General features: G+C 38.8%; 2 protein-coding genes across 2 annotated transcripts in view; both read right to left on the reverse strand.

The window, feature by feature from the left end:
* Positions 1–11,763, reverse strand: part of VWA3A (von Willebrand factor A domain containing 3A) — a 93,598-nt gene extending 81,835 nt beyond the window's left edge. The window contains 1 exon segment of the mRNA XM_037055788.1: positions 11,703–11,763. The gene's annotated coding sequence lies outside the window, so the exon portion shown is untranslated.
* The window catches only part of MOSMO (modulator of smoothened), a 96,680-nt gene continuing 72,080 nt past the window's right edge, over positions 1,230–25,829 (reverse strand). The window contains exons 2-3 of the mRNA XM_037055790.1: positions 11,703–11,915; positions 1,230–2,044 (exon numbers count right to left, since the gene is read on the reverse strand). Of these exons, the coding sequence (XP_036911685.1) occupies positions 1,860–2,044; positions 11,703–11,915 (398 nt within the window). The 3' untranslated portion in view covers positions 1,230–1,859. The remainder of the gene's footprint in view (positions 2,045–11,702; positions 11,916–25,829) is intronic.

Raw genomic sequence — 25,829 nt, forward strand, 5'->3', positions numbered from 1 at the left:
TAACAGTGAGATACATAAACATTAAACAAGCCATCATGTAAAGAAAACATCAGGTTCCTCCATTTCATATTTTGAATAATTGAGAAGGTAGCCCCATCTCTGTTGCAATCATTCTCTAATGTATAATATAGGTTTTTAAAACAATGCATTCATTTTTTGGTGTGAAGCTGAACTATATAATAGATGGACTACCCAGGACTCTACTGATGGACATTTGGGGTGCCATTTCACTATAGAGAAGAAAAACTTAACTCCATTGCCATGAAAACTTACTTTCATTGCCATGAAAGACCTCTCCTGCTCCAAATTTGAAACAGGAGATGATGTATAGTGTTCACCTGGAAAAACTAAGCACTTGAGACATGAAGGCATGGAAATATGGAGGAGAGAAATACTGTGTTTTAAACTATCTGTGGATTCAAGGGTTAGTTATAGTGCTTCTTTTAGGGAAAAAAGATAGAGATGTGGGTGGAGTACGGTCCTTTAAAGTAAATGCAAAAATGTTAGCTTTCTGCAAACAAAGGTATATGGCATATATAAAGAAAATACTGTATCACTCAGGTTTTTGGTAAAGGAGATGTATTAATAATGCTTATGGATAAAAAGAACACAAACTTAATTTTATAGCAGCATGATATTGGTGTTGTAAATAGCCAAAATACTATAAATGGATATTACTAGTGGAGTTTGTATTTATGTAAAGTTGTATGCTTGTACACAGAAAATGCATTATTAATATAAGAGTCAGCCAGTAAAAAAGAAAAAAAAAACCTCTGTACAACAGACAACGATTGCCAATAATTTAAATAGTGTCAAATTCCCCAAATTACATGATCTTACTTTCTACTATCATATACAAATAAATTAATCCTACAAAGAATTTTAGCTTAATTTAAAATTGCACCTAGAAAGATATGGGATTATTTGTACCTATTACAAAAACCTGTTAAAATCAAGGGCTGTTACAAAGAATGAGGTAAACTGAAGACTCTCTCCACTATACAGCCTTCAGATAAATGGCTTTTTTAAATTGAGTCCTAGGTTTGCACACCACAGTGTTTTGCTAGCAAAGCATTCAGAGTTCTCTTCCAGAAACTGTTTGCATGTGTGTATTTACACACACATACACACACATATATATATATATATACACACTGTATACTGCATCACAAAATATATATTATATGTATTTATATAAATATAATGAACATTTCCTCCACCCACCCACCCCAGCAACACGTTTCTTAGTTTTTGATTTTTTTTTGTACACAGAGAATAGGGAATTTCAGAATTTTTACATACATTTTAGCAAACAAGTTTTGATCTATTGGCTTCTTGGTGCAGTAATACAACAGCAATCCCTTCTGGTGCCTCATACTACTTACAAGGAAGCTGTGAATACTAGTTTCTTAGAAAGTGAGGCCAGCCCCACAGAAACTACTCTTGCATCCCTCTGGTCCACTGTGATTCATAAATACTTAGAATTTCCCCTCCTCAAATGAATCATTAGACGTTAACAATGGAACAAGAGTCATAAGGGCCCCGTGCTTTTCAGTATAAAGTATTCTCCTTCACTAGGCTGCTATCACAGTACAGATTTGACTGCCTGAATATGTGCTCAGGAGACTTAGTCAACATTGTCTGTATTTGGTTATGAAAAAGGCTCTTAATTTTTTTTAAATCCAAAGTGCATAGTGAGAACTAATCAAAGTATTTTCTTTTCAGCATCAGTTTCATCTAAGCATCTTCCTAAGCAAGGACTACTCAGATGCCTTGCCTTTGTCCTCCCCACCCTCCAAAAATAAAAAAATAAAATAAAATTTAAAATAATAAAAATAGTCAAGCAATTTAGACATTCATCAGCCTGGTAAACAAACTTTGCCAGCAAATAGAAGTCCTACTATTGTAAAGAAAATTGATAAGACAAAAAGTACATATGATGACCCAACTACTGTGTTGTTGGGTAACTTATAAGGTTGACCTCCGACTTCATTGATGTAAAATCCTATTGGAAATATTAGGGCAGCCATACAGAAAAGGATCACTGTAAAACAAACCAAAACACAACATTAGTAACATGATTTGGTGATTAGAAAGACAAAGAAAATTGGTACAAAGGAAGTTTATAAGAAGGGTCGTGGATTGGTAACATGGTCAAACCTGTTAAAATGTGAACCACCTGTCAAAAGATTTGCATATACTACAGATTATGTAATATCCCCAAAGCCTAACAATTAAATTCAGTAAAAGCTGGGTTAGCCTTTCAAATATCACATTAAGAAAGGTCTCCATGCCTACTAAGTACTTGCTTTTATTATTCTAGACCATTTAAAGTTGTGATGAGGGTTAAGTTCTGGCTATACTATTTACTAACTGTTCAATCTTATGCTCTGGTACCCTTCTGCAAATGGAGTAAATACTAGAAATATTAAGTTGGACAAAAAGTCCACTTAGTTTTTTCTGTAAAATAAAAGACACATTTTTCATTTTCACCAATAACTTTATTAATTTGGGTATTATGAAAAATCAGCTATCTCCTGCCACTGGTTTTTAGTAGGTAAAGGCCAGGAGTGCTGCTAAACATCTTCCAATACATAAGACAGCCCCACAGCAAAGAATTATTTTTGGCCAAAAAATATCAATGGTACCAAGAAACTTCGCAAACCACTTTTAACATGTTTGATCAATCATGGCACCTTCTTCATATACTGCATAAATCCTTTTTGTGTGTTTCAGTTGCCTTTTTACCTTTCTTGAAATAATAAAAGCATAACATGGCAAAAATGTGGACTTCCAGCCAAAATGGAAGAGCAGATAGACACACTGTGCCTCCTTGCACAACCAAAAGAAGGACAACAAATTTAAAAACAGAAAACAAACAGAACTGACAGAAAATCAAACTGTATGGAAGTCTGACAACCAAGGACTTAAAGAAGAAACATGCATCTTGACCAGGCAGAAGGGGCCGAGACGGTAAGGACTCACAGCAAGGCAGGGGTTGGAGAACGTGGTTGGGCAAGGCTGTCGCTGGCGGACCCAGTGAGGTGGTGGACTGGGTGGCTCCACATTTGTGTTCAGGTAAACTGGGAGGAACAACTGGGGAGCAAGACAGACCATGCAACCCAGAGTTTCAGTGCAGGGAAATAAAGCCTCAAACCTCTGATTGAAAACACCTATGGGGGTTGAGGCAGCAGTGGGAGAAATCCCCAGCCTCACAATAGAGTTTATTGGAGAGACCAACAGTCCTAGAATGTACACAAACCCACCCACCCAGGAATCCGTACCAGAGCGGCCCAATTTGATTGTGGGTAGCAGGGGACATGACTGAAAACCGGCAGAGAGTGGAACAAGTGATACTGTTCCTTCTTGGGCCTCTCCCCCATATACTACAATGTCACAACACAGTGGCATGTGTTGTCCTGCCCTGGTGAACACCTAGGGCTCCACCCATTACTACATAAGAAGCATGCCAAGACAAAAAAAATTTCCCCAAATGAAATAACAGATCAAAGCTCCAGAAACAATACAATTAAGTGACAAAGAGAAAGCCAACCTATCAGGTACGCAGTTTAAAACACTGATAATCAGGATGCTCACAGAATTGGTTGAATATGATTGCAAATTAGATGAAAAAATGAAGGCTATGCTAAGTGAAATGAAGGAAAATGAACAGGAAATCAACAGTGACAGGAAGGAAACTGGGACTCAAATCAATGGAGTGGACCATAAGGAAGAAAAACATTCAACCAGAACAGAATGAAGAAACACAAATTAAAAAAAATGAGAGGCTTAGGAACTGCCAGGACATCTTTAAACATTCCAACATCCCAATCATAGGAGGAAGATTCATCTGAATCAGAGGGGAAGAGGAAGAGCAACAAGTGGAAAAGTTATTTGAACAAATAATAAAGGAGAATCTCCCCAATCTGGCAAAGGAAATAGACTTCCAGGAAGCTCAGAGAGTCCCAAAGAAGTTGGACCCAAGGAGGAACACACTAAGGTACATCATAATTACATTACCCAAGATTAAAATGAAGTAGGGAATCCTGGAAATAGCAAGAGAAAAGGAGACAGTTACCTACAAAGGAGTTCTCATCAGACTGTCAGCTGATTTCTCAAAAGAGACCTTGCAGGCAAGAAGGGGCTAGAAGGAAGTATTTGGAGTCATGAAAGGCAAGGATCTACATCCAAGATTACTCTATTCAGCAAAGCTTTCATTTAGAATGGAAGAGCAGATAAGGTCAAGTTAAAGGAGTTCATCATCACCAAACCCTTATTTTAAGAAATGTTAAAGGGACTTGTCTAAGAAAAAGAAGATAAAAAGTATGAACAGTAAAATGACAACAAGCTCACAGTTGCTAACAACCACACCTAAAACAAAAGCAAAAACAAAGTAAACAACTAGAATAGGAACAGAACCACAGAAATGGAGATCACATGGAGGGTTATCAGTGGAGGAGTGGGAGGGAGAGAGAAGGGGAAAAGGTAAAGAGAATAAGTAGCATAAATGGTAGGTAGAAAACAGAAAGGAGGAGGTTAAGAATATTACAGGAAATGTAGAAGCCAAAGAACTTACATGTATGACCCATGGACATGAACTAAAGGGGGGAAATGTGAGTGGGAGAGGGTGTGCAGGGTGGAGGGGAATGAAGGGGGGGAAATGGGACAACTGTAATGCATAATAAAGTATATTAAAATGTGACTTAAAAATGTTGTGTATCTTCACCTTCAATATTTAAATGTCTACATAAAAATTCACCAATTTTGGTAAGTTTTTTAAAAATGCAGGCTGAAGTGACAGCTTTCACAATGCAATCTAACAAACTTGTTTCCAATGAAGATAAAGACAACTAAGCACTACTAGAACCATAGTAGGGAAAAAAAACTAAATGAACTCTTTAGCCAATACAATATAAACAAAACACTATTGAGTCCCTGACACAGTGCCACATTGACAAGTGCTGAATAAATATTGCATATTATTTTGCCAGTTCTCTGCTCCTCTAAATTGATATTACTTAGAAGGAATTAGAGAAAAGGTACATGCAAGTACTATTTACCTTAATCTGATATAAAGTCGGCTAGTGGAAAGAACATTAGACTCCTGGGACAATTCTGTCAGAGTGGTTAGCTCTTATCATGAACAACGTTAAAACAAAACAAAACAAAACAAACCACCCATCCAAATCTCTGTCAGGCTTCTGAATACAAAGAGGTTCAAGTGGGGGAGGATGGGAAAAGCTTTGCATTTTGTATACAAACACAATGAAATTTAATATTTGCTAAAATGTTTCTAGAAAAATATCAGAAAAAACAATGCATGGGTAGGAGTAATTCCACAGGCCACTGTATTAGCAAACAGTGTGTTCCCCTGTGCTACCAAAGAAACACTCTTCTTAGTGAATGCAAGTTACCTACAGATAGGTTAGTTTTTCCAAGAAAATAGTTTACCCCTTTTTGAAAGCACATTGGTCAAAAGTACACAGTCATTCAAATTTCTCTGTAGGCAAAAACATTTCTTCAGGGTAATGTGAAGACAGATTACTATACTCACAGTATATGAAGAGTTGAAAGCTTTCCATTATTATCTGAATGAGAAAAGTTTCCAAGTTAGACCTCTTACCAGGAATACTGACAGAGTCCTGGATAATGTATTAGCTGACACTTGTCCTAAATTACTTTTGTGTTAGTCAACAAAGTTTAAAAGTCTTTAACAAGTCAACATAAGTCTTTTCCTAGAATAGCTTTAGAAATGCATTAAAACGTAACATTTTCTCAAGTAATGCACTAACTTAAGAGATACACTAGTACCCTTGTTTGCTTTGCACTATTTAGGTGAATTATTTTATATTATACACATAGTCTATTTTATTTTGGGCAAATGATCACACCAAATAATTTTACATAAGCAAATTTAGATTCATTTGGTCATTCTGTTGTATAGTCAGCATATAATTTTATCAGTGATGCCAATATCCACTTATCAGTATTATCTGCCAATTTCTAATAGTTTTTAATGCTTAAGATTTGGTAAGTCAAAAGAAACCACAATCTAAGTAGCTTCACCTAATCTATAAAAATAATGGAATACAATTAGTTTTAAAAACAATTTGTTTCTTAATGAGTAAGTTAATCTCACAGACTAAATAATTTAGAAATATAGATATCACATGTTATTCTGTTAACTGATGCACTGACTTTATGTCTATCCTTTATTTTCTGTTGTAAAATAAAAATCTATCCATTAGAATGGAGTAATTGTTTAGCATTTTACAAGACTTAATTATTTTCCAAATTGGTTAGGAAAAGCTTAATCAAGTTTAAAGGAAGCAATGAACTCTTATCAATCTAATTTTGGTTTTTAATCTAAAAAATTAGGTTCTCTATACTTCCTGAAGATATTTAATATGGGTAGATGATTTTTCTTTTATTTTTTTAAAAGATTTTATTTATTTTTAGATAGAGGGAAAGGGAGGGAGAAAAAGAGGGAGGGAAACATCAATGTGTGGTTACCTCTTGAGTGCCCCCTACCGGGGAGCAGGCCTGCAACCCAGGCATGGGCCCTGACTGGGAATCGAACCAGTGACCCTTTGGTTTGGAGGCCCACAGTCAATCCACTCAGCCAGAGTAGCCAGAGCTGGTAGATAATTTTCCCTTTAAACTACTTCTTTAAGACCTAAAGTAACAGTAAAGTTACTTTAGATCTTAGAATATTATTTTTTCTCTTTTTAAAATTGAATTTATTGGGGTGACACTGGTTAAGAAAACCATACAAGTTTCAAGTGTACAGCTCAATAAAACATCATCTAATGCTGATAATATCTATCAAACTTTGACAGTTAAGTTCTGGGTCACAAATAAACCTATGAAGACATAACTTCATGTCCTCCATGGTAGAGTCAGATATCAGGTGTATAGATATGGTAGATGAGGTTGTAAATTACAGTGGCAAAGGAAAGGACACATCTTTGTTACCCTTTTCCCCCATATGCCAACTCTACCATGTGTGGCTCTCCTCTGAGAGATTTCCCCACTGTGGAAACCACACAGAAAATGTTACCCTAACATTCTTACCAAAACTACTGCTTAATTGGAACAGAAATGCATACAACAGAGTTGATGATATACAATACTGTAACACTAGGGGGAGCCAAATCCCTCTTGGAACTGCCAACGCAGTGGACTAGCTCTAGAACAAAAACTGATGTATTTAAGGAAGCTAAGAGTAAATGCAGTTCTATGCTTATCTAAATATCATTAACTTCAAGATATATTCTTGAACTAAAAACCCAGGTACAGAATGGTATAAACACAATAAATATATATTTATAGAACACTCAAATATATATATAAACATATTTTGATGCATGGAATACCTCTGGTAGGAAACCCTAGAAACTAATAACAATGGTTGCCTCAAGGAAAGGAGTAATGGATATCTGGGTTACTGGGCCACAAATGAGACTTACTTTTCACTTGGTGACCCTTTCATAGCCTGCGAATTATGTATTTTATGCATATTTATTTTAAAAAATTAAATTATTTAAAAAACAAAGAAAAAACACACTGCATATGGAGGTAATTACATATACTTAAATATTCTCTACTGAAGGGGAAGGAAAAACAAGATCATCTGTTGTTTACATTTATTGGGTCACAAAAAGAATGGCTCAGTGAGCACCTTAATACTTTCACTCATACTATTTTGCTAAGTTATATTTGAGATTTTTTTCATATTCATAGCATATGCATTCCTAAATTTCAACTAAATCCAGAAAGTACATCCTTCCTTGATTTTACATAAAGAATAAATTTTATCTGGACATTACTGTACCTTTGAGTAAAGATTCTCTTTAAATTTCTCACCAGTACCTTTTAATTTAGCAGCATTGTCTCTGGACCCTACTATCTAGCAAAGAACTTTCCTGGGAGGTTTGTTTGACCTCAAACAAGATCATCACCTTGTTTACCCTTTGTTACATAATGGATGGAGCTGGAGACTATTATGCTATGTGAAATAACCCAGGCAATGAAATACAAATTCTATATGATCTCACAGCTGGAATCTAAGGAACAAAATAAAGTAATGAGCAAATAGAGGCACAGAAATAAGGAACAGATTAACATTTGTAAGAGAGAACGGGGGAGGTTGGGACTGGTTAAAAGAAGTGAAAGAACTAGACAAAGAACATGCATTCATCACCCATGGACATGAACAATGATGGGGACTGACTGTGGGAAGGGCGGTGGCAAAGAGGAAAAATTGGAACTGTTTAATAGAATAAACAATAAAAAAATAAAAAGATCACCTCCTCACATTTCTTTTTCTTAAATATATTTTACTGATTATGCTATTAGTTGTCCCATTTCCCCCCCTTCACTCCCCTCCACCCTGCACACCCTCTCCCACTCACATTTCCCCCCTTTAGTTCATGTCCATGGGTCATACATGTAAGTTCTTTGGCTTCTACATTTCCTGTAATATTCTTAACCTCCCCCTTTCTGTTTTCTACCTACCATTTATGCTACTTATTCTCTTTACCTTTTCCCCTTCTCTCTCCCTCCCACTCCTCCACTGATAACCCTCCATGTGATCTCCATTTCTGTGGTTCTGTTCCTATTCTAGTTGTTTACTTTGTTTTTGCTTTTGTTTTAGGTGTGGTTGTTAGCAACTGTGAGCTTGTTGTCATTTTACTGTTCATACTTTTTATCTTCTTTTTCTTAGACAAGTCCCTTTAACATTTCTTAAAATAAGGGTTTGGTGATGATGAACTCCTTTAACTTGACCTTATCTGCTCTTCCATTCTAAATGAAAGCTTTGCTGAATAGAGTAATCTTGGATGTAGATCCTTGCCTTTCATGACTCCAAATACTTCCTTCTAGCCCCTTCTTGCCTGCAAGGTCTCTTTTGAGAAATCAGCTGACAGTCTGATGAGAACTCCTTTGTAGGTAACTGTCTCCTTTTCTCTTGCTATTTCCAGGATTCCCTACTTCATTTTAATCTTGGGTAATGTAATTATGATGTACCTTAGTGTGTTCCTCCTTGGGTCCAACTTCTTTGGGACTCTCTGAGCTTCCTGGAAGTCTATTTCCTTTGCCAGATTGGGGAGATTCTCCTTTATTATTTGTTCAAATAACTTTTCCACTTGTTGCTCTTCCTCTTCCCCTCTGGTACCCCTATAATTCAGATGTTGGAATGTTTAAAGATGTCCTGGAGGTTCCCAAGCCTCTCATTTTTTTGAATTCTTGTTTCTTCCTTTTTTCTTTTTTCCCTTTAACTATCTATCTATTTATTTGTTTGTTTATTTATTTTTACAGAGAGGGGAAAGGAAGGAGAAAGGGTGGGAGAGAAACATCAATGTGTGGTTGCCTCTCATGTGCCCCCTACTGGGGACCTGACCTGCAACCCAGGCATGTGCCCTGCCTGGGAATCAAACCAGCAACCCTTTGCTTCACAGGTCCGTGTTCAATCCACTGAGTTACACCAGCCAGGGGCTCTTCATTCTTTTCTTGATTGTTTCTTTCTTCCTTCTGGTCCACTCTATTGATCTGAGTCCCAGTTTTCTTCCCATCACCAGTGCTTTGAACTGTGCATCTGGTAGGTTGGCTATCTCTTCATCACTTAGTTGTATTTGTTCTGGACCTTTGATCTGTTCTTCCATTGGGGCCATTTTTTTGTTTTGTTTTGTTGTACCTCTTATGTAGTGGGGAGCAGAGCTTTAGTTGTTCACCAGAGTGGGGCAAGCCAGTCACTGGGTTGTGATACCGTATGTGGGGGAGGGGTCAGAGAGAGGACAATGGCGCTTGCTCTGCTGTATGTTGGATTTCAGTCCCTTCCCCTGCCTCCCCCAAGCACACTGAACCCTTCTGGTGCTGATTCCCATGTGGGTGGGCTTGTGTACATTCTAGGACCTCGTGGGACTTTCCAACGAACTCTCTTATGAGGCTGGAAGTCTCTCCCGGCACCTCAACACCTACAGGTGTTTTCAATCAGTGTTTTGAGGCTTTATTTCTCTGCCCTGGGGCCCTGGGTTACGCAGTCTGTCTCACTCCCCAGTTTCACCTGGTTTATCTGCACGAGAATGTATGACCATCTGGTCAGCCAGCCGCCTTGAATGCCTCCCTGGGTTTGCCCACTGCCACCCTGTGCCCGGGGTCTGCCTACCACTGCCTGTGTGCCCAGGGTCTGCCCACTGCTGTCTTGCATGCCTGGGGTTCATCAGCTGCTGCTATGCATGCCCAGGGTCCATCAGCCACTCCTTTTTTTTTGCTGAGACCCCTTACCACCTGACTCCGCCCCTCCTACCGGTCTGGATGAATGTGTCTATTTTAACTCCTTGGTTGTCAGACTCCCATACAGTTCAATTTTCTGTTAGTTCTGGTTGTTTTTTTGTTTCTAAATTTTTGTTGTCCCTATTTTGATTGTGGGAGGAGGCACAGTGTGCCTACCTATGCCTCCATCTTGGCGGTAACTCACCTCACATTTCTTAACAAGAATGGAGATTATTTTCTGTCAAAAGTAACTTGACTTAAATTTTAAGATTAAGGTAGACATAGAGACAAAAATAAAACAATAGAACCAGAAACATACATTAAGAGAATGATACCCATGAACGAATATTCCATCTTATGGTCTTTAAGGATACATTGAGTTTTAACATTAATAGGGATATGTAGGATTGTGCCTCACCCCTACCCTAGGAGTTCTAAAGGAAAAAAGCAAGTGAAAGTAAGCTATGCTGTAATACTCATTTTTTTAAACTTATGCAAACCTGAGATTATTTTAAGGCACCAAAAAGTTAAATCCAGTAATATCTGGTGTAGTAATATCTTCATGCTGTACCTCAGAGCAAGGTTTCTCAGCACAACCCTATTTCCATTTTGGGCCAAAGAAGTTTTTGTTGTGGGACAATTCTGTGCACTTGTAGTATGTTTATAGCCTTCTTGGCCTCTACTCAACAGGTGTCAGTAGCATCTTCCCACTTATGACAATCAAAAATGTTTACAGACATTTATGAATGTCTACTAGGGACAAACTGCTTTAGAGAGAAAGACGCAAGAAAGCAGAATTAGAGATAGCTTTTCTATGCATTTTTGTTTCCTTAACTTGGGATCAGCCTCTGATGTGTTCTGAAATTAAACAAATTCCACAAAGTACAAGAGAACGTGCAATATATAAATGTCTCAATCCCTTGGGCACTTATTAATGGAGTAAGAAATGTTGAGAAACAATGATTAAATAACCAAATGTGTTGATTTTCAATGGTCATATACAACTAACAGCAGAAACTAAATATTAGTGGTATTAAAAAGCACATCAACACCTAATCTAATTTACACTTGTTATATTTTTGTCTAGATTTATCTTTATTTGACATAAGATACTAATACTTTCGAGAAGAGGAAGACTCAGGTTAATGATAGCTCTGAGTCACAGGCCTGGAACACTATGTCACAATGTGAGCAAAAATAAAATTCATTAAAATAGCATTTCATACAAAGGGATTAAGGTTTTGGATGTCCTGGTGGATGTTGTGGTGAGAATTCTGAAGAATCGATGGGACTGTGCAGTTTATCTGACGGCCATACACAAGTGGTGCTCTTTGATGATTACAGAGTCCTTATAAACTGATTCTTGATTATCTTCATAAAAATACCAGTGTGCATGCCTTTTAGACAAATTCCTAGCACAGGTTACTTACTTCCAGTGAATGCTATCCATCGAGCATATTTTGTAGCTTCTCTTCGCCAGTGGGAAGCCACAAGCAAACCACATGTGACAGTCAATGAAATGATTCCCATGATGATAAAAAACAGTGTGGTGACCCACTCTGGGGGAAGCCGAGGTGGGATGCACGTTCGGTCTCGTCCATGGATTGTTTGACACTGCTGCACAAGGCCCACAGTAAGTGCTCCTGGGGAGATGCAAAAGGTGAGAATGCTTTAGTGGGTTTGGCATATACAGGGGATATTCCCTACCAATACCCCTTCAGTTCTTAAATCATATTTCTCTCTACATGGGTCATTCAAGCACTTAATTTCCACTGAGTGCCCCTCTCCAGCATTCTGCTATAACTCGTAAGGTAGTAATACTTGATGTAACATATGAACTGAACTTAAAAACAAAAGATGGTTCATTTAATTATTCATTAAATAAATACTTTTCTGAGTACTTGTGTCATGCACTCTTTGTAGGCTCCAGGAAAATTACAATAAATGAGCAATGAAGCTCCTGTTCTTACTAGCAAAAAGAACTGAAACTTTTGTATTCCCAGAACAAAGGCTCATTGTATATTATTTTATTTTGGCTGAGGAGAAAACCACTTTTCAGAAAATTGAAGGCAAACTTAAAATACATTTAAGCATACTATTCAAGTAAAATTAAATAATGAATTCAATACTAGAACCAATATATTTTATTAAAGTTAAAAGGTCTAAGATATTATGATATAAGTACTTTTCCATTATATTCAAGAAAATGTTGGGAAAACTAGTAAATTCACTCCATTTGGTAGTTCAACAATTTTTGTACAATGTGTAAGTGTTCACAATTGCCAAACCATTACTGGCATGCTTCAGCAAGAACGCATAAAGGCATTAGTGGCAGTTTTTAAACTGCCCCTTCTATGATTCATTATTAAAAACATGTTCTCATGTAAAGCCAAAGGAACCCCGTTGTCAAATATGAATTAACTTGTAGAAACTTAGATAAGGAAGGTGAAAGCGTAATTATTTTATCTTCTCCACTAAGAACAATTAAAATGTTACTTTTGAGTAAAAGCTGCTTGTTTCCCCCTTTAAAGGGCAACTGTGAATGGGAAAATTTCTGTGAAAAGTACAAGAAAAGACATTTCTGGAGCCACTGAAAACATAAGAGATTTATGTCTCTTTTTTGGATCTTCATTATTTTCTCAATGTGAACAACACAGCAACTGCCTCTAACGCGGGTCTTTGTAAGCAGGCCCTTACAAAGAGCTTTACGAGTTTTGTAAAACTTGTAAAGGCTTTCTGAAAGGTGGTCTTGAGGAGAAGACAAATGGGGGTGGGTATGTGCCTACAGATGTGGTATGGGAGCAGTGGGGCTGTAGGCAGGGGGCTTCTCTGCAACTTGTGTTTTGCCATTGATATAAAACAATGTTTTCAAAAAACATTAGGCACAAAAATCAGTTCTGCTCTCAAAACTGGAGTTGTACTTTTTTTTCCCTTCTAATTAATTCCAACTCTTTCAGAAGAATGAAAGGAGATAACTCAAGTTGTATTTCTTTCTCTTAAATCACCTAACAATTAGGTCCATCTTGTGCTATCCAGAGGTACAACAGCCTGATAGTTATGGGATCATCTCTGGCAGATGGAGGAGTGGAGGAGCAGAAAGTGACCAAACCTCCACATTAATGCCACACACTATCCCTCCTTCCAACTGCTGCTTGGACCTGAGTGACTTCATAGACCAAAGGGAAGTAAATCAGTTCAAACTTTTTGATAATCGCTAAGCTTTAAAGTATCATGGTAAGTCCCTGAAACCAGAAAAGGGAAAAGGATGGGGGTAAGCACCAGGGGGTTGCAAAATTGTTACTAAATAGAAATAAAAAAATTCCTTAAAAAGAAAACTTGGGGGAGAGGGAGTATCTTATATGGTAAAGCACTTTACTGTAATTTTGGAAATAAAGAAGGCTTTCACAGCAGTGCTCAAGAACTCCTAACAGGAAACCACTCCTGACCATTTAGCAAAGACCTCTAACAAATTACCTTCTGTAGTCACTAACTATCCCATTTGCAAAGGCTCTGACTGCTTTAAGAGTAGAAAACAGGCAACGAAAGACCCTCTGACAAAATGCAATGTTGTGAATTCTGATGATAGTTGCAATTTTCTTCACAACTTAAAATACAAAGAAAATATCACTGGTAACTCAAAACACTAGTGGACTTCAATTTACATTTGGGAATTATTTTTGCTGAAAAATATTTAAAGTTGTACTTAGTAAATTACAACTAAAATATCTCTCCTTCAAAATATTTCTGAGTATCTCTATGTTACTTTTCTAACTTCCTGTTAGGGCTCAAATTTAACTTAATCTTCTCGGTCTACAGATTGTGAAGCTTTCGAAGTAGGTCTGCATCTTTCTCCTCTCCTAACTGGCATACCACACCACATGAATACAAAAAGAACAAGTCTGAAAAATGAAAATTAGAGCTATGCCTTCCACAAACCAAGTGGAAATAACCTGACAGATGGTCAGCTTTATAAAAAGAGTTATGTTCCTGTAGTTCGTATTACCACAAGTTAAGACCAAATATTCAGCAGCTACATTCTGGAAGAAAAGGAAGCTAATGCTAACAAACAACCAGAAGGTACACTGTATATAAGAAAATCAAGTTACAAATATTTCTGAGTGTTTTTCATGTGTTCAAGATTGTTGTAGAGGTTCGGTATTTCAAAACTAATACTGTCATAATTTCACCGAAAACAGACTTTCTTTAAATACTATACTAGGACTATTACAAACAGTGGCTGGCCCATATTGTTGCTAAGATTCATTTTCTTGATTAAGACTCTAGGGCAACATAATTTATATCATACTCTCATATTTTCTATAAGCTGCCTAGGGAATGGGATCTGCAAAGGCAATTGTGCTGCTACTATTAATCTTCTAAATTTCTGTCCTGTTAGTACCCAAACTTTCACCAGCTCTTTAAATTTCATCCTTTATTTCAAAGAATTATCTGCTGCTTGTCGCTTCAAATCCATATCTCATAATAATTTTTTTACATCCTCCAAATTCTGTGAACACATTCAGTCTGTATCACACAACTATGCACTTGAATTTAAAATAGCTTCTTTTTGCCTCCAAAACAGAAAATGAGCTTTTCAGGAGGGAACTGAACTTTCTACTTCATTGGAAACCCCCAGAAAGGTCTGCAGCAATGGGTGCAAAGCAGGAATAAGCATTTGGTGAACCTAGACAAGAAACAAGCTAAATTTAAAACCACAGTGTATTAACTACTCCTCTAAACTGTCTTAGTGTGATTTCCTGAGGCACACAAATTTTTGTTTTACCCAACAAGTGTTCTGCTTCTTGAAGAGCCAGTAATTCCATTCCCCAAACAACCAATTCAACCAAATAAGATGTGCACACAATAGAAAAAGGAAACCAAACTAGGAACTGTAGCATCCCTCTTGTGTCTCAGTATCTCACCTGTATTATAACACGCAATAGGTAGTCATAATGAATCTTACCCTGTTATGTGGAGTATCTTAATTAAAGAGGCTTTTTGACTGTCATCTTCTACAGATCCAGACACTGTTGAAATGATTTAGCATGGTCTGAGCAAGTCTCTCGTCACAATGATGATTATAAGGCATGTATGTCACCACTACATATAAAAGTCATGTCACAGGAAATCTAAAACACAGGGACTGTAAGGCAGAGAGGCACACCCACCCACCAGAGAGTGTCAGCAGATCATGTGTAGTAAGTGCTTGACAGCCTGGCCATAGAGCACAGCAGGATGACATGGTTTCTGATGAGCTGTCAATTTTTAATAGTACTGAGGATACCTTGTACATGAGAATTCATTTTTTTTCCTGCTGTTTTCAAGATTTTCTTTATGTCTTTGACTTTGGACTATGTGACTAGGACATGTCTAGGTGTGGATTACTTTTAAGTCTATCCTACTCGGAATTTATTGAGATTTTTCAATGTGCAGATTAAAGTTTTCATCAAACTTGGAGAGATTTGGGGCATTATTTGTTTAAATATTATTTCTGCCCCTTTCTCTCTTTTTTCCTTCTGGGACTCCCATCATGTGTATGCTGGAATACCTGATAACATCTCATTGGTCTCTCACAGTTTGTTTTTAAATTTCCTTTTGTTCTTCATATTAGATAATTTCAATTGACCTGTATTCAAGTTTGTTGGTTCCTTCTTCTGCCAATTTCCATTGTACCTTTCAGCTCCAGAATTCCTATTTTCTTTTTATAATTACATATGGTTGTCTTTTTTTTTTTTTTGGAACATATTTCTCACAGCTGACTTCAACTCTGTGCCTAGCAGGCCCAATGTCTGGATTTCCTCAGAGGCAGTTTCTGTTTCTACTGATGGCTTTTACTTTTCTGTGTGTATCTGCCATACTTCCCTGTTTATATGCCTTGAAACTTTAAGTTGATAATTGGAAATTTGAAATAATATAATGCGACAACCATTGACATCATATTCCTCCCTTTCCCAGGATTTATTGTTGTTACTGTTCACTGAATTTTCTAGAATAGTTCTGTAAAGTTGTATGCATTGATGTGTGTAGCCTCTGAAGTCTCTGTTCCATTAAGTTAATGGCTGGAATAAGATTTCTTTGAATGCTTTGAATCAATATGTCCCTCAGCCCGTGCTGTCTGTGATTGCTGTGGTACATTTTCAATGGCCCAGCAGGCAATTTACATCTTTGCCTTAGCACTCAGTTCCTGCTTTTTCAGAGCCACAAGACCAGCTAGAAGTAAGAGATGAGGGTCTTCACAGATCTTTCCTGTTGATCTGACCATTTTTACTAGTCTTTGTATTGCATTTATGGAGGAGTAGATTTTCAGAAGTTCCTGCTCCACTATCCCAGAAGTTAAACCCATCAGGTCACAATTTAATCTCATTTTGTCCTCACTTGGGCAAGTAACTTAGTTTTTCCAAGCCTGCTTCAGCAGGAAAACAATGACTTACTATTTAGGTTTCTGTGAGAATGAAATAACATAGTAAGATAATACTTGTAAAGCAACTGGAACTGTAAGCACTGAATAACTATTACATGCATTCAGGAAAGGAAAAGATATATTTTTGTTTTGGTTAAAAAAAGCATATATACGCCCAGTATGGAAGTAGACACAATACTTTAATACAATAGTTTACTCATGAAATTCACATTCCAAAATACAAAGGGGCACATTTGATGGCTGCTAAGGCTGTTAATCAGAACAAATAATCAGGACATTAATCCCCTGCCCAACTGCTTTAGTATATCATTCAAATTGAACACCAATCACAAGGCAAGTACACGCTTGCTGAAATAAAAGTTTTGGGAACAGATTTTATAGGAACAGTAATGTGGAAAACATTGAGATTGCAAGTGCTTTGCTAATAGAATGAAATCACAAAATGCTTTGTTAGATAGTAAATAACAATTATGATTAAACTTCTCTTTATTTATTTTTATATTTTCAATTACAGTTTACATTCAACACTACTTGGTATTAGCACCAGATGCACACAAAAACAGCCAGAAAACTGTGTACCTTACAGAATGGTCCACTTGCTGCCTCAAGTACCCACCTAGCTCCACACATAATCTTCTTTCAGTTTGATTTTCTTTTCCCTTAAGCCCTACTGGCTGTTTTATTCCTATTTCAAACACAAATAGTAGGACTGTAGTTCAGAGATCATATCTCATTTTACTATTGATAAATTATATCCAACCCTGCTCTCCTCTATTACTTTATTATATTAGCTCTTACTCCATAGAGTTGGCTTCGGGTCTAACCCTACAAAGACATAAAACATAAACTAATAGTAAATCTTTATTTTAAAATCTGCTAAGCCCTGGCTGGGGTAGCTCAGTGGATTGAGCGCAGGCCTGTGAACCAGACGATCGCAGTTTGATTCCCAGTCAGGGCACATGCCTGGGTTGCAGGCCAGTTCATGGCAGGGGCCAGTTCCCAGCAGGGGATGCACGAGAAGCAACCATACATTGATGTTTCTCTTCCTCTCTCCTTCCCTTCCCCTCTAAAGATAAATAAATAAAATATTTAAAAAAAATAAAATCTGCTTTATTGACAAGTATAATATGGTATGAGAATCTGTCCTACCACTCTCCCAATCACTGAAACTCTTAACCTACAATGCACAAGGAAGTCATTAAAGAAAAATCTTACCACAGTTTTTATACTGTACACATAAAGTATGAAAAATATGTGGAAGGATATTTGTCATATCATTAACAGTGGCCTGTTCTGCTTCAGTAGGATTGCAGGGGGGGTGGGGCCAAGGACACTCATACTCTTTCCTCTGTCTTATCTAAGTGTAGGTAAATTCATACAATTTTCTCCTTTATTTGTAAATGTTTAGAGTATCTGCTCCGGCTGGTGTAGCTCAGTGGATTGAGTGCAGGCCTGTGAAGCAAAGGGTTGCCAGCTCGATTCCCAGTCAGGGCACATGCCTGGGCTGCAGGCTCAGTCCCCGGTGGGGGGACACATGAGAAGCAACCACAAATTGACATTTCTCTCCCCCTCTTTCTCCTTCCCTTCCCCTCTCTCTAAAAATAAATAAATAAAATATTTAAAAAATGTTTAGCGTATCACACATTAAATTTAAATAAAATATATTAACCACATTTATATTACACACTGTGAAATCTATTGACCATGCATGAATTTAACTGTATACTACTATCTAAAAGAAACTAGATACAATGCCAAAGAAATTACAGTAAACTAAAGTAAATCAGTTAGAGAACAAATATGGAATTTAAATCACTATGTCTACATTTTCTTTCTTTCTCTTTTTTTAAAGATTTATTTTTAGAGAGGGGGGAAGGGAAGAAAAAAGGAGAGAAACACAGATGTATGAAACATCAACAGGCTGCCTCTCACACACTCCCAGCCGGGGATGTGGTCTGCAATCCAGACACATGCCCTGACTGGGAATCAAATTAGCAACCCTTCAGCCCACAGGATGATGCCCAACCAACCCACTGAGCCACACTGGTCAGAGCAACTATGTCTACATTTTCTATTCCATTTAAATTAATTTCTCATAAGAAATCCTGCAGAGAAACTCAGNATGTATGAAACATCAACAGGCTGCCTCTCACACACTCCCAGCCGGGGATGTGGTCTGCAATCCAGACACATGCCCTGACTGGGAATCAAACTAGCGACCCTTCAGCCCACAGGATGATGCCCAACCAACCCACTGAGCCACACTGGTCAGAGCAACTATGTCTACATTTTCTATTCCATTTAAATTAATTTCTCATAAGAAATCCTGCAGAGAAACTCAGTAAATCACACTGGAATACTTACTATTTCTTCCCTGATTTGACAGAAGAAACCCAAAACAAGCTTAACACTTATTTTATTTAAATGAATAGTTCCCATCTTGATATGTAGAAGCAGCTTAAGGTGGATGACACTAGTGAAGAGAGCATATCATACAAATTTGGTAGGTCAAATTGTTTCTGTGTACAGAAAAGTACTGTGGAATCATGTGCAAAAGTATTTTAACAAAAATGATGAACATTAACTCCTTAGCTTTCAACCAGATTCACCTATGGCAGGGGTGTCGAACTCATTTCCACCAGGGCCACACCAACCTCGCATTTGCCTTCCAAGGACCAAATGTAATTTTAGGACTGTGTAAATATAACTACTCTGTGACAGTGAAGTGTGAGCTCAGTGCTGCTGCTGGGTAGGAAAAGGTGCTGATAAAACAAGGTGGAGGGCCAGATTCAGCCCGCTGGCCTTGGCAATGATGAAACACGCAGTACAGCAGACAAGAATGGTTCTCAATCATACAAAACTCCTGGCGAAAAGCAGTCCTAAAGTTGGGGCATTTAGAGATAGAAGTGATCTCAAAGATCTGTTCTAACCTCCCAAATTAGGGCTGGGAGAATACTGAGACCAAGAAAGGGTACATGATATATCAAGAATATAAAGAAACTAACAGTGCTAGGACCAAAACTCAGATTTTCAATGAATTGGTCCTAAACTATTGCTACCACATACACTGACTTCCTGAACACCATTTACTGAGTAAGGACAATGATTAGTATCCCTAAAAATACCTTTGGGAGCATTGAGATTTATACCATAGCATACTTAATTACAACTTCCTAAGCACAGGTCAGTAAGACTACGAGGAACTTTCATGGGAGGTCAAAACATATATAAAGAGCCCTGGGTGATGTGGCTCAGTTAGTAGGGCATCATTCTACAAATAGAAGGGTTGTGGATTCAATTCTTGCTCTGGGCGCATGCCTGGGTTCTGGATTCTGAGTTCGGTCTTGATTGGGCGGCATGCAAGGGGCAGCTAACCAATGTTTCTTTCCCTATTTTCTCCCTTCCTTCCCCTCACTAAATTAATAAAAGAAAAAAATTATTTTATTTAATTAAAAATATATTTTATCCTTCAACACCAGGCTTCTTTCATTCAGCATAATGCTTTCCAGTTCCATCCATGATGCTGCAAGAGGTAGGAGCTCCTTCTTTCTTTCTGCTGTACCAAATTCCATTGTGCAAATGTACCATAGTTTTTTGATCCATTCATTTACTGATGGGCACCTAGTTTGCTTCCAACTCTTGGCTATTGTAAATTGTGTTGCCATGAACACTGGGGTGCATATGTTTTTTAGGATTGGTGTTTCAGGGTTCTTAGGATACAATCCTAGCAGTGGAATTGCTGGGTCAAAAGGCAAAATACCATATGATCTCACCTTTAATGGGAAGCCAAACAACAAAACAAACAAGCAAGCAAAATCCCCCCTCACTGGGGACCTGGCCTGCAACCCAGGCATGTGCCCCGACTGGGAACTGAACTGAAGGCACTGAAATAGAGAACTGAACCAAAGGCACTGAAATAGAGAACAGGCTGACAGTGACCAGAGGGGAGAGGGGAGGGAATTTCAGGGGAAATAGGGGAGGGATTTAGAGGAATATATATATAAAGGATACATGGACAACAACTGAGAAGGGTGGAAATGGGAGGGAGGGGGGAGCACCGGGGGTGGGATGGGATAGGAGTAATAGAACACTGTACTTGAAAAATAATTAAATACATTTTTAAAAAATTAAAAAAAAATATTCTTTATGCTATTACAATTGTCCCATTTTTCTCCCTTTCAACCCTGCATACCCTCTCCCACCCACATCTTCCCCTGCCTTTAGTTCATGTCCATGTGTCATACAAATAAATTCTTTGGCTTCTACCTTTCCCATACTATTCTTACCTCCCCCCCCCCACCCCATCTATCTTCTACCTACCATCTATGCTACTTATTCTCTGTACCTTTCCGCCATCTCTCCCCCTCCCATTCCCCTGTTGCTAACCCTCCATGTGTGATCCCATTTCTGTGGTTCTGTTCCTGTTCTAGTTGTTTGCTTAGTTTGTTTTTGTTTTAGGTGTGGTTATTAATAACTGTGAGTTTGCTGTAGTTTTACTGTTCATACTTTTTATCTTCTTTTTCTTAGATAAATCCCTTTAACATTTCATATAATAAGGGCTTGGTGATGATGAACTCCTTGAATTTGACCTTATCTGAGAAGCACTTTACCTGCCCCTCCATTCTAAATGAAAGCTTTGCTGGATAGAGTAATCTTGGATGTAGGTCCTTGCCTTTCATGACTTGGAATACTTCTTTCTAGCCCCTTCTTGCCTGTAAGGTCTCTTTTGAGAAATCTGCTGACAGTCTGATGGGAACTCCTTTGTAGGTGACTGTCCACTTATCTCTTGCTGCTTCTAGGATTCTCTCCTTCATTTTAATCTTGGCTAATGTAATTATGATGTGCCTTGATGTGTTCCTCCTTGGGTCCAACTTCTTTGGGACTCTCTGAGCTTCCTGGATTTCCTAGAAGTCTATTTTCTTTGCCAGATTGGGGAAGCTCTCCTTTACTATTTGTTCAAATAAGTTTTCCACTTGTTGCTCTTCCTCTTCCCCTCTGATTCAGATGAATCTTCCTCCCATGATTAAGATGTTGGAATGTTTAAAGATGTCCTGGAGGTTCCTAAGCCTCTCCTCATTTTTTGAATTCTTGTTTCTTCATTCTTTTCTGTTTAGTTGTTTCTTTCTTCCTTCTGGTCCACTCCATCGATTTGAGTCCCAGTTTTCTTCCCATCGCTATTGGTTCTCTGTGCATTTTCCTTCATTTCACTTAGTATAGCCTTCATTTTTTCATCTAATTTGTGACCAGATTCAACCAATTCTGTGAGCATTGTGATCACCATTGTTTTGAACTGTGCATCTGATACGCTGGCTATCTCTTTGTCAATTAGTTGTATTTTTTCTGGAACTTTGATCTGTTCTTTCATTTGGGCGTTTTTTTCCCTTGACTCACCTGTTACACATGAGGGGCGAAGCTTTAGGTATTCAAGGTGGGGCGGGGAGAGGGTAACCCACGTTGCTGGGCTGTGACGCTGTATATGGGGGAGGGGTCCAAGAGGGAACAATGGTGCCTGCTCCTCTCTCTGCTGGATTTCAGTCATTTCCCACACTTCCCACAAGTAAATCGGGCGCTTCTGTTGCTGATTCCCAGGTGGGTGGGTTTGTGTATATTCTAGGATCCTGGGTCTCGCTAATAAACTTTCCTGTGAGGCTGGAGTTTCTCCTGGCATCTCAAGCCCCACAGATGTTTTCATTCAGTCATTTGAGGCTTTATTTCTCTATGCTGGAATCCTGGGTTTTGCTGTCTGTCCCACTCCCCAGTTTCACCTGGTTTATCTACACGCAAACGTGAGACTGCCTGGTACACCAGCCACCTTGCGTGCCGCATCCCATTCCACAATCTGCCACCTCGTTGGGTCTTCACTGCTTTGCCACAAGTCTTCTCCACACCAGCTACCTGTCTCCGCCCTTCCTACTGGTCCAGATGAATGTTTCTTCTTTAACTCCTTGGTTGTTGCACTTCCACGCAGTTCGATTTTCTGTCGGTTCTGGTTGTTTTTTGTTGTTGTTGTTTTTATTTATTTATTTATTTATTTATTTATGAGGTTGATTATTTATTTTTAGAGAGGGGGGAAGGTAAGGAGAAAAAGAGGGAGAGAAACATCAGTGCATGGATGCCCCTCACACACCCCTCACTGGGGACCTGGCCTGCAACCCAGGCATGTGCCCCGACTGGGAACTGAACTGGAGACCCTTTGGTTTGTAGGCCAGCACTCAATCCACTGAGCCACCTCAGTCAGAGCTGTTTTTTGTTTTTAAATTGTTGTTGTCCTTCTTTTGGTTGTGCGAGGAGGCACAGTGAATCTACCTATGCCTCCACCTTGGCCGGAAGTAAAAGAAAAAAATTCAAATATGGGTTCTATCTGGAAAAAGTCCAACCATTATTAATATAATGAGAACAGTTTGAGTGACATCGATGTAACCTGGCAGCCAGGAGAGTGGACTGGAATGTGCATGTTTGAAATGATGATTTCACTATACTAGTCAGTTCTGGTGGCAGATGCCATTGAGTGAGCATGTGTAACGTGTGGCTGTCACATACAAAATGACTGAGTGAAAAGAGCAACAAATCTTCATCAAATTTTGTGTTAAGCTTGAACATTCCTTTGTGAAAACTATTCAGATGATTCAGAAGGCCACAGCTATAAGCAACTGGTGATTAGCAGCTTCATCACAACACCCCTCATGCATCATGTCTCATGCAGAGTTTTTTGGCAAAACATCAAGTCATCCAGGTGACTCAGCCCCCCTACAGCACAGATTTAGTGCCCTGCAACTTCTGGTTTTTCCCCAAACTAAAATCACCTTTGAAAGGGAAGAGGTTTCTGACCATTGATGAGGTTCAGGAAAATATGACAGGGCAACTGGGAGAACTGAGTGAAGTCCCAAGCTGCCTACTTTGAAAGAGACTGAGGTGTCATTGTACTATGTACAATGTTTCTTGTATCTTCAATAAATGTCTCTCTTTTTCATATTACATGGCTGGACAGATCTTGCGTGCACACACACAAAGAGGGAGACCACAGGAGGGAAGGCAGTGGGTAGAGGTGGAAGAATGTAAAGGAGGATAAATGGTAATGGAAAGTAACACGACAAAAAAATTAAAATTAAAAAAATAAATTGACTATTAAAAAAAAGAGAGAGACCATGTGTTTGGGTTTCTCTTGTCAGTTCATATAAGTGACTCCTCTTGGTTCCACAGTCTAAAATATAGCCTCCTCTGTCACCACTTTCTCATAAATGTTCAAGAAATAACCCACTTCCAGCTCACCTCTTTAAAGAAATATCCCAATTTCTCTGTCTCAACAAAATGATTCTCTACATTGAGATCTTATTCGATATCCAAGGAATCTTGGTTGTTTATGGTCTACTCTCGAACACAATAAGCACTCACATTTGTCTTACTGATTTGCAAAGTCCAGAAAATGTGCACCATCACCTTCTCACAAAGGAAATGTGTAGGGTTAAGTCACAATAAATAAACAATTTTTCTGAGGGTATAGCAAAGTTTCCACTGTATGACAGGCCCTTCAAGTCTGTCAAAATAACGTCTTTTTCAACTACTTGATATCTCAATAGTAAATAATTATAAATTAATTTCCTAGTAAAATTTATCCCCTTAATTTATACAAGTATAGTAATTCTCTGATAATCAAATTCTAAACTATTTAGTCACATGCCCATTGACCTAACTGGGAGACAACATATCATAGTGGTTAGAACTCAGGCTCTGAATTGAGATTCAGAATCCTAACAGTGGAGTGCTTTGGAGAAAGACAGAAGTTTTACTCTGATAGCTGCTACTTCATTTAATCTTTAACAAGAGCTGATGTTCTTACTGTAGTTATATTTGGCTTCAGATTGAAGACGTAAGGCGATAACTCCCTCAACTTTCAACATCAGAAAATACTACCTAGCCCTGGCTGGTGTAGCTCCGTGGATTGAGCACGGGCCTGTGAAACAACACAATTGCGGTTCGATTCCCAGTCAGGGCACATGCCTGGGTTGCAGGCCAGTTCCCGGTTCCCGGTTCCCGGCAGTGGACGCATGAGAGGCAACCATACATTGATATTTCTCTCCCTCTCTCCTTCCCTTCCCCTCTAAAGATAAATAAATAAAATCTCAAAAAAGAAAATACTACCTAGTCTTACACAGAAATACATAATCTCAATTCCCCATTAATTTGCTTACATTTGTGGTATCTGTGATATCCTAAACAAAGAGAAGGTGACCCAGGGCCAGAGTCCTTAACCTTTTTGACAAGGCCTGGCTTTGTGGAAGACAATTTTCCCACAGGCTGGGTTGGGGTAGCAAATGGTTTCAGGATGATTCAAGCACATTACATTCAAGCTCACCTCTTGCTATGTGTCCTAGTTCCTAACATGCCTGGACTGGTACTGGACCATGGCCTAGAGGTTGGGGACCTGTGGCCTAGGGAAACTATACATTAAAGAAAGTCTCTGCTGAATTTGAGAAGCCTGGCACTATACCATAAGATATTCCTGATTTTTCTATCCAAGTCTTGTAGGCACAATGTGCTATACCAAGCTTCCTTCATTCAGCAAACACTGAGCACACACTCAGTGTAATACAAAATGTGGGGGAGACTTCTGCAAAGATGGAGGCATAGGTGGAAACACTGTGCCTTCTCCCACAACCAAGTTTGAATACAACAAAGGTTTGGAGAACAAAGACACAGCCAAAGAACAGAAAATTGAATTATATGGAAGTCCGACAACCTCTAACCCGTTCAACCAGGACGGTATGAGGGGCAGAGCCAGCAGCAGAGCAGGGTCTGGCAGGAAAGATCCCTCGACCTAGGCACGCAGGTAGCCCGGACACAGTCAGGGTGTGGGGCAGACTGACCGTGGGCACACATTCTCGCACAGTGAGACGGACCACGCAGGTCCCAGCGGGCAAACCCAATGGTGGAGGGCTGACAGGCAGTGGCACACTCGAGTGCAGTGGGACGAAACGCAAGGGCCCCAGTGACGGTGGCAGCTGCGGCACCTGTGGGGGCCGCGGCGGGAGGTGGCAGACGGGACACCATTGCTCCTTGTTGACCCCGCCCCCACATACAGTGTCACAACCCAGCCACTGAGTTGCCCTGCTCTGGTGAACACCTAGGGCTCCGATCC

This window comes from Sturnira hondurensis, unplaced genomic scaffold, assembly GCF_014824575.4.
Source record: "Sturnira hondurensis isolate 20B ecotype Veracruz unplaced genomic scaffold, ASM1482457v3 Scaffold0008729, whole genome shotgun sequence".
NCBI classification, from domain to species: Eukaryota; Metazoa; Chordata; class Mammalia; order Chiroptera; family Phyllostomidae; genus Sturnira; species Sturnira hondurensis.